The sequence below is a fragment of the Olea europaea genome, unplaced genomic scaffold, assembly GCF_002742605.1.
Source record: "Olea europaea var. sylvestris unplaced genomic scaffold, O_europaea_v1 scaffold404, whole genome shotgun sequence".
NCBI lineage: Eukaryota > Viridiplantae > Streptophyta > Magnoliopsida > Lamiales > Oleaceae > Olea > Olea europaea.
The window spans coordinates 173,474-184,305 of record NW_019260041.1 but is presented as its reverse complement, the minus strand read 5'-3'; the positions used below and the strand labels follow the sequence as shown (position 1 = coordinate 184,305).

The 10,832-nt window shown below is 30.1% G+C and overlaps 1 protein-coding gene across 1 annotated transcript; it reads right to left on the bottom strand.

Moving 5' to 3' along the window:
- Window positions 1-1,087: 1,087 nt before the first annotated feature.
- On the bottom strand, window positions 1,088-2,602 carry LOC111387452 (probable carbohydrate esterase At4g34215). Its single transcript, XM_023012008.1, has 2 exons — window positions 1,903-2,602; window positions 1,088-1,378 (listed from the first exon to the last, which is right to left on the bottom strand). Exons 1-2 carry the CDS (start codon window positions 1,975-1,977, stop codon window positions 1,193-1,195), a joined length of 261 nt encoding a protein of 86 aa, XP_022867776.1. The 5' UTR covers window positions 1,978-2,602; the 3' UTR covers window positions 1,088-1,192.
- Window positions 2,603-10,832: the final 8,230 nt, after the last annotated feature.

Sequence of the window (10,832 nt, the reverse complement as noted above, 5' to 3'; positions counted from 1 at the left end):
GATTGCTTTGGATTTGTGATTCTAGTGCACTTTCCATTCATTAGTTACATCAATCTTGTATTTAAAACACAATTTTGCTTTTTAGTTCATTAAATTCACATCCAATTGCATATTTAATCTAGGTTAGGGCTTATCAAGTCACATTTATCTTGTTGGATAAAGTTAGGCTACTCAATCTGTGGACGACATTTGGACTCAATTTTCCACTTATTACTTGTTGCAAGTAGTACACTTGCGGAAACAAATCGAAAGAAATATTTCGTGAATAGATACCCACGTGTTCGGGACTATAAAAGCACTCTAAGCTTGGGGTGAAACTATGTCGCACAAATCAATTCTTGGGTACACGCTAGAGATGGATCATTATATAACATGGGAAGGATTTCTATTAATCCTTAACTTATTTTTGTTCGTACATTCAGACAATGTATCTATCAGTTTGGGGGTTAGTTGACTTGCGAGTTAGCTTCTTGTTATTCTTGTATGCCTTTATTGCTTTTAAATATTCAAGTAAATTGAAAACTTTCCAAAAATTTGGAAAAAAATAAACATTAAGTAAAAGTTCAAAGATACATTTGTGTATTCCTTGATTGGATAGCACCGATGTAAATCTCAAGATAATTTCATCTTATTGATTGACACGTGTTCATTGCTGACTTCAAGTGTTTTATTTCTGCTGAAAATCATCTATAGTAATTATCGTTAATTTCTCGACAAGCTTCTACCAAGTTAAACATTTGTTCAACAAAAGTATATAGGTAATTAAACAAGCTTCTTCCATATTAAACATTTGTTCAACAATATTATATAGGCAACTAAACAAGAATAAAAAAGTAATCGAATGAGGTAGTAAATTGAAAGCCTGATGGGGGTAGAACTCTTCAACTCAACTTGGCAACTATGGGTTTCCTTAAGTGTAACTTCAACGTCGGTTTTTAAAAATAATTGTCTTTGTACTGTTGATTTTTTAATTAAGAAAATATTTGTCCATTAGACAACGAAATTTGTCTTTTGCAACGAATACGCAACAATTTGTACAGCCCTTTTTTTTTTTTTTCCAATACTAACTACTGCTTCAATGAAATTGTCTTTTAACAATTTTCTTATAGAATCGTTTGCTAAAAATTTATATCAAACAAGCACTATATTACCCATTCAATATTTTTTTTCCACCCATGCCTTGATCAATACACTAAATTCCAATATCGAAAAAGGCATTAGCCAACATTTTAGTCAGGTGGACTTGGGCTGAAGTAGTAAGATGAAGTGTATCATTTTTCTTCACCTCCAGTCCCTTGGCATCAACACATATTACATTTGGAAGTTTTATCTCTAGTGGGGCCTTTCTTACAACCTCGTAATTTGAAGCCAACGCCACCTGCAACCAATTACCATATAATTTTATGATTTATTCGATATAAAATATTGCTTGTGCTGACAAGATACAATTATTTGACATATATATGAGAATCATTGGAAAATGAAAACAAATACTTTGTCATTTTAACAAAACTTCAAAAAGTTGTACCAAAATGCCCCCGAAACCATTAAGCATAAATACAATAAAACCAATTAGCAACTAATTTCAGCATACTTTCAGATGAAAACTCATTGATGACGAACTGAAAACCCCATTTTTAAGGGAAAAACGATCTGAGATCTAAAATTACCAGAACGTTGTCAGAAACGAAAGTGAAAAACCAGACCAACAGCAAATGTTGATCAATGGAATTAAAATGCAGAGTGCAAATAGAATGAGCAATCGAAAAGATCCTGAAAAAATCAATTTGATCCAAAATTAAAACCCCATTTGATTGATTAAGAAAATGACGAAGACGAAAAATCAAATCAGATCTAAAGAATATCAGTTCACCTCACGAAAAATTTGCAAAGTAGCCATACCTGAATAATTGGGAGCACAGGGGAAGCTAAATCTCGCCGGATGTCAAGGAAAAATTCTATCAACGTCTTATACATTTCTGTTTCATCTGTAGAATCACTTTCACCTTGATACCACAGAATTGGTCAAATTTTTCTTCCATCTCGTAGTGCTGCATTAGCTCTCTTCAAGAGCCGATTATAAAGATCAGAGCCTCGTTTCCACTCGGTTATATTGGTTCCACCCGAAGCACAGGGGACCAAACCGATCACCCCAAGGCAAAGATCTCTTTCCAGCACTGAATTTGCAAATGACATTCCCGGTCCCATCCCACCAGTTTTAGTTGTGTCCATGCCTCTATGTAGAGGTTCATGTGCTTCCTCCCACATCAGCTCTGTGTTAAGTCTAAGAATCGGGCATTCATGAGGGACACAACCATCCAAAGTCCCGTTTGTCACACCACCTTAGCCAGCCATGTTGCTCTGGCCGACGAGTATGAAGATACTCTTTTCTTCAGTTGCACGTACTAGAAATTCAAAAGTATGGAACTGAAAGGCAACCAAGAACATGAAAATCATTGAAGGAAACATCTCTTTTAACTTTTTTCTCTAACGAACTGAAAATTTGATTTTGTTTTCTGTCCTTCTTGGCTGCCTTTCAGTTCCAAACTTCTGAATTTCTTGTATGTGCAACTAATGAAAAGAGTATCTTCATACTCGCCGGCCAGAGCAACATGGTTGGCCGAGGTGGTGTGACAAATGGAACTACGTGTATATATACTCACACAAACATATGGGGGAGGGGGTTTGGTAGATTCTTATGACAATGACTAATAAATGTCAATAAAGAACGTTGGATGATAAAATTAGAATGAGGAGAAAGTTAATGCTAATATAACAATAAACAATGAGAGGAAGTCATAGGATGTACCTCAAACCGTAGCAATTAGATACAAGATCATTTTTACAAGGTAAAAAGTATAAAATTGAGGTGATTCTCCGAGGCATTGAACACTTATTAATGGTTTGCTATTGAACACTTATTCATGTAACAATGAGTATATTTTTGACAAGTCGTCTCCCCATATATTTGTATAAAAAAAATTATCACATTCATGCACTTTATTATAAAGTATTTGTTATATGAAGTAAACCATGATCATATCATTGTTGCTTTCCATTTTCACACATGTAGATACATGAATTAATTAAACTACTTCATATATATTCACGTGCTCTCATCATTCAATTGTTAATGCATAAATATAAAAATTCTTGTTATTACTCTACGTGTATGAAGTCAATAATGTGTTAGGAGAACATCATTTGGTCACATGATCTTTGTACTCAAAATATATTACTAGAGAGAAATATATATTGTTGGGTTTTTTTATACCCAATAAATTCCGAGTTATGATATTAACGTGGGATAATATATTTCATAGGCCGAGGCCGATAAATGAAATAAGTCCAACAATCAAGTCCATAGACTCTACCCAACCCAATTGTATTTCCTCTTAGATGATTTAAATCTTGGCCAGTCTAGCTTTCTTATAGGTCCAACTTAAAGCCTAATCCTATTCTATTTATAAGGTTAGAACCCTAGCCACTTTCTTGTATGATTTGTGTGTGTGAAGAAGAGAACTTGGCTGCCCCTTTTGAAGAGAGAAACCGGCCTCCTTTGTGTGTCCAAAAACTGGTTGATTTAAACTTTGTGTTTTGTGGTCTCTTCATAGCCTACCTTTGTGGTGTTTTCTTTTTGCCTTGTGGCCTCAAATTATCACCGTTTTCTTTTGTTTTGTGAGTAAGATTGAATAGCAATCGAGGTAAATATATTGGTTGTTGATTGGAGCCAGTGGGTTTGGTTGTTTGGTAGAGAAAGATATGTTGAACTAAGTCCCAAAAACACTAATCTGAAGATTGTTAAAGCGAGCTTCCGCAACATATATGAATATATATGGAGAAAAATAGCAAAAAATTTACATAATTAATTTAAAAATTGAAGAAATGATGGACTAATGCTATATACGAACTTGTAACAAATATATGCTCTCTCTAGTACCCTACCCCTCCAATATGCCAATACATATGATTTACCACACCCTCAATATTTTATCATTTGAACAAATGACAAAGACAAGAAGAAAATAAGCTCAATGACAAAGACTATTTTTTCTGGTGTATACACAAAAGAGAACAAAACATGACAAGTTATAATTAAAGTGTGATCAATTTTTAACAGTTCAATTTAACTTAAATTTGCACGTGAAGGAATAGCCCCAATCCACTCCACCATAAAATCCCTTTTTCTATTCCATTTTAGTTATCCTAGTCCTAGGTTTCTATTTTGACGACACGTTAGTAACACAAAATCTGAATGAATCTTGTTCAAGCTACCAAGGTACATTAGATTTCTAGGACAGTGTCTTGTGGTGGATCATCAATATTATAAAGGAAATATTAACATCCTTACATAATTTTGTCTAGTGTTATCTAATTATATTAATCCATCCCGATTATTGTGATTGTTAGTTAGTTTAATTAATCTTTTGATGAACTTAATTAAATTGAATGACACGGAGAATTATAATCGACTCTAAATTTTTAGTTTTTGGCATAATTTTCAATTCTCGTAATTCTTAAGTCATTATAAACACCACAATATTGGCATAGATTCCACCTCCAGTAGTGATCACAGGATGTCAACCTTACTAGAGACGCATGGTAATCAAACAAACAAATGTCCAATAATTTATTGCTACATACTCCACGACGTCATTTTCTTGAAAGACGTAGGATTTTTACCTCTCAACCTCCCTATAGTGCAACCAACTAATTGATTTGAATAAATCACCTACTTGAATCAAATTATAAGACAAGAGCACAATGCAAATCCATTTTCAAATCAAGTATTGTGAAAACATTTCCAGTTCGTTATAATTAAGAAGAAGAAGAAGAAGAAGAAGAAGAAGAAGAAGAAGAAGAAGAAGAAGAAGAATAATAATAAAATGAAATGCTAATTCTTGAGACTTTATAATCAATCAGCAGCGTTAACTAAAAAGGGTGATGCTATACGTACCGTGGGTCCCCCTCCATATGAAGAGGTGAATAACGTTATAGGCATCGCATTATGTACAAATAGCATACATATTCCGTTTAAAAATAATTATTTACACATAAAATAGAACATCATAATATTTTTGAGCTAATCGCGGGATGGGGAGTTACTTTTCTCGAAATAGGGTGAGTTATTTACCTTATGTGTAGCATTTATGACTTTCCAACTGGATTTCTTGAAATGTATACGAGTTATTAAAAGCATTAATAGTAAAGTGTACCTCTTCATACAAAACACATCAACAGCTTGGTTTAGAGGCATGTAGCTTGAAGATATATGGCTACCTTCCCAATACAAGTTCAATTAATTAAACTTGTTTCCCTCAAAAAGCATTTATTGTTCTTCAACGCAGTTTAAAGGCACGTAGGTGAAGACATTTATTGTTTCCCTAAATTAAACTTGTTTCCCTCAAAAAGTATTTATTTGTTTCCCCAAATGTTTGGTTCCTAAATCACTGAAATAAAATAATTAACCACAATCTAACGTGCTACACTTGCTGTTAGGTTAGAATTCAGTAAGAGAGAGAAAGATAGATATCACATGAAATTGGAAATTGCTCGAAATTCAATTGGGAAGCTACTCTCTGACACTAAGTTTTCCTCTCAAAACATATATAGTGCAACTTACAAATTGCCTTGAATTTAAGCTCAAATCATCTCCATGGACAAGTTTAAATTTCTAACCCATGTCGACGGTTAATGTTAATGAATATAATCTCACATCGAATAAAAACGAAAATATAGACCAACTTATCGGAGCTCATTAAACTCCAACAAGTAACTTGATTCGATTAAGACTCGATAAATGAGCATATGAATTTTAAGATTGGTATGCTCAAACGAGCCACCATCTTGCGGAGGCATGTTAAGGGATATAATCCTACATCGAATAATGATGAAAATATAGACCAACTTATAAAATTTTGAGCTACTCCCCTTAACAAGATTAACATTTTAAGATGGAACCTCAAACCTTAATAGTTAAAGAGAAAGCAAATATTGATTTATTGAAGTTTGAATTGGGTCTGTAAATTTCAACATCTATAAATTTTAACATCTAAAATATGAACTAAATAAATATCCTGTCCCCAAATTAGAAAAATAAGAAAAAAAAAATCTTTGGCCTTGCAATTTTATAATACACAAAATCCCATAAAGAAACATTCAATACATCTGAGTCACAAGAATTCAATATTAAGAAAGCAATTGGATTCCGTTTGATGTTTACGTTTTTTTTCTTTTTTCCTTTATCATCTTGCAGCTTTTGCATTAATATATTTTAAACGACAAATTTATATGGGTAAAAGTAAAAGTGAAACTAAAATAAACGAATAAATCTTCAACGTCAAAAAATAATAGAAACTAAGCAAAAAAGTTCATGCTTTCATCAGTAAACTTACCGTCTATTTTTATTATTTTTATTTTTTTCTATTTTTAGGTTAAAGAAATAGTTCAAAATACTCAAATATTTCAATTCTCATAATAATAATTTTTCATAAATATGTCAAATTTAATACAACAATTCGAAGTGGGCCATGTGATGCTAAGATTTAAAGGAGAGAATAAATAGAGGTAAAAATTTGTTGTAATTTATTTTCCTAGTAAAACTATTATATTTATTCTTTCTACTTTGTAGAAGTCTCAATCTATTAATGTAGTAGGTGTACTTTTCCATTTTAAACATTGCAGATATTTTTTAACCAAAATTAATTGTTTAATTAAGACTTTAGTTAAGTTACTATTTCTGACACTTTAAGGTAAAATTACTCTTTATTTTTGTGACATCATCTTTAGATTGGTGAGTCCATTTAAAAAAAATATAAAGATTAATTTAAACATCAGTTACAAAATTAATAAGAACCCTATAAAACCATAATCTTTTCATAAATCATTCAACGGTGGACTATGCACATGGGAAGAAAATGGATCAATCAAGAGTTACAGATAGGGTTAGGTTAAGTAAATAGATTATAGGTGAAGGTATTATAAAACTTTAATATTCGTTGTACTTTAATGCTTGATGGATAGAAATGATCGATTAAATAAAAATATTGTCATGATCAATAACTTTTACTAATGAGGTTTCCATACATGTCTCCAAGCTATAGCTAAAAATCAATCAATCAATTGAGGTATTTCGATAAAAAAAAGGTATCTATGAATGATTTTACTAACCCGTAAGCATATCAAGAAATCCAACGGAAAAGTCACACCATCACACCTTGTATTATTATAAAACTTAATTATTTTTATTTGTATTTTCTATAATTATAATAACAATTAAAATGGCTTCAGATTACTTGACTCACAAAATGGATTCAATTAGTATTTTTTTTTCTTTTTAGTTTGATTCAAGTGGAAGATATAACCGAAACAATTAATTTATTGCATTTTAAGGAGTTTAATTAAAATACAATGACATGGATATGATATTAGATAATCCCAAGAAAACAAAACATAGATACATAATGTTAATGATTAATTACAACAAATGTAGATTTAATTAATTAAAGCTATAACTACAAAGAAAGAAAGAAAGGATATTGAGATAGAGTACTAAAACTGTTGAAAGCATGATTAACAACTTCCAGTCTATTTAGTCTTTTTAAGTGAACTGTTAAAGTTATTACTCTTTCTTTAACCCTTTGTCTAGATTGAAAATGTCTACCAATATTTGATCTTCGAAAAATGACAAATATCATTAAAAAAGGATAAAAGGTTAAGCGTAAAAAATTTGCCAAATTATATATACACACACACGTGTTTGGTAAGAACATTTTTTCCCCAAACCTAATTAAATATTTGGCGTAGAAGTTTAATTTGGTAAATATACATGTTAATTTTAAACATTGCTGTAAGATAAAAATCAAGCAAGCATAAATTCTAAGATGATGATCAATTTGCTTTTGTATTTAAGTCAATTTCCGATATAAATTACATTTATAGTTGCAGAACTTACTCAATAGTGTTTTCGACCTAAATAGGAGAATTGATCTTTATTTGACAAATATCTGTAAAAACTTTGTCAATTGATAAATGGTAAGAGCTGGGGGTGATCCACATGCGTTAAGGTAATGTATGGATCATGCTTGAGAAAATTTGTTGATATTTACCACCCTTAAAATTCTTTGAGGAAATTTCACAGGATGTCCATTTTTATCTAATCATTTAAAAAAATGTCCACCATTACAAAAATGTCTATTTTGGAAGAATTTAGACCAAAATACCCTTATTAACAATTTATAATTCCACACTAAGACAAAAAAATGGACATTTTTGCAAAATTATTATTGACCAATATAATTTTGATACATAACCTGCCATATTTATTTCAAAAGCATACATGTCAAATCACAATAAATGCTATATTTTTCATTGACTCAGAAATGTCAAGAATTACATTTCAAATGTAGAGAAATGTCATATTCAAAATGAAATGTCATTCTAGACAAATGAAACGGTATACAAATGTCGAGAATGACATATGAAATGTCGAGAAACATTATTTTAATGTAACTTCTCATGAAAGATACTTCTCGAAATTCGTGACAAATTAAAAAAAAAATCAAATATCGAGAACGATATTCAATTGCTCCATTTTTCCATTAAGGGCATGATAGACAAGTTGGCACTAAATTCAAATAAATAAACACTTTTCAACTCAAACCCTTAAAATTGGACATTCTTGAAAATGCCTCAAATTCTTTTACAAATGTTTTTTACACATATTGTGTGTAGATTTGTTTAATACCCAATTAAAGTACAAGCTATTCGAGTACTTTTCAACTCTACATTTCGATTGCCCCAAGCTTTTTCTAAAAAATAAAAAAAATACTGTCTTTAAAATCTAATAAATTATATTTTCGTACTATAATTTGCTTATTTTGCATGGCTAAAACAAAAAATTGAATGCTATTTCAACGTCAGGTACGTAAATTAGCTAGAAATTCAATGAAGGTAAGAGGTAATATCTTTCTATATAATATCTATATTATTTTTTATACAAGTTTCGCGCCCAAATTTTTTTTTTTCGTTGGATTTCTTGATATGTTTACTGGTTAGAAAAATTATTAACAGCATACTTTTTTTTTTTTATAGAAATACCTCATTTGATTGGTTGACCTCTAGCTGTAGCTTGGAATCATGTTGGAAACCTCATTAGTAAAAGTTATTGATAATAACAATATTTTTATTTAATCATTTCTCTCCATCAAGCATTAAAGTACAATAAATGTTAAAGTTGTTATAATACCTTCTCCTGCAATCTATTTACTTGACCTGACTCTATTTCTTTCTATAATATGGGGTCAAGATTGGCATGAAACCCTAAGAGTGACTAGTTCCTAGGGAGCTTTAATTTGAAACGCGTTTAATGGAAATGGACTTGCACTAAATGAAATTATTATCTAATTGTCATATCTTTTTAACTTCTTGATTGATCCATTTTCTTCCCATGTACATAGTGCACCATTTAATGATTTATGAAAAGAATATGGCTTATAGGGTTTTATTAATTAGAATTTAATTTTTATTCGTATTTTCTTTAATTATAATAACAATTAAAATGGCTTCAAATCATTTGACTCAAAAAATGGATTTAGTTGGTGTTCTTTTCTTTATAATTTGATTCAAGTAGAAGATGTATCCAAATCATTTAATTTATTCCATTTTAAGGAGTTTAATTAAAATACAATGACAATGAACATAATATTAGATAATCCCAATAAAACAAAACGTAGATATATAATGACAAACTGCTCCCTAATAGGAAAATAGTTAACAAAAACAAATGCAGATTTGATTAATTATAGCTATAACTACAAATAAAGTAAGAAATAAGATTGAGATAGAATACTGGAAACGTTGAAAGCACGATTGGTGACTACCAATCTATTTAGTCTTTCTGTTAAAGCTATTTCTCTTTCTTTAACCCTTTGTCTAGCGTGAATACGCCTACCAATAGTTGATCTTTGAGAAATGACAAGTATCATATGAAAAAAAGGTTAAGGGTAAAAAATTGTCGAATAAACGGAAAAAAAAAACATAGAATACTTTGAAATGAATCGGTGAATTCCTTATTTGAACAAAATTTTTTCCCAAACCTAATTTAGTATTTGGTGAATACACACACACATAGAAATGATCTCATAAGCACCGGTGAATAATAAATTACACAAGCATAAATGATGATTGTCAATTTACCTTTGTATTTAAGTCAATTGGATATCTTGATATGTTTATGGATTAGTAAAATCATTCATAATATATAGTTCCTTCTTTATTGAGAGTAGAATATTGAAATCTGCAATTTATTAAACGCTATAATTATAAATTTAAAATATAGATGAGTTTGACTCTCTATTTTAAAAAGTTCAAATAAAATGTTTTGTGAGCTATTATCTCTTTAAAGTATGGAGCATCTTGTATTTGCAAAGTCTCTTGTAGATGCTCTTACTTAATAAATGATGACAACTAACAATTTTCATCAATCCATTTAATAATAAAATTTTAATGAATTTTTTGCTATTTTTTTCCAACACATTATTAATTGACTAAAATTTTTTTTTTCTTTTTCAAGTTGTAGTTTAAAGAAAGGATGATAATAAATTTACTAACCCATGTTTAAAAAAAACATTTAATATTACTTCATATGCTAAAAAAGTTGAATAATACATCATCTTTTTTTAGTAATAGATTTTAAAGAATAATAAAAAATTAAATAAATAGCATGTAAAGCGTTGAATAAATCAATGTATAGACGTGACTTGTAATTTTTAATTAAAAGGTATTTTGTTCTGTTCAATTTTTTATAATAACTAGTCATTGACACGTACGTT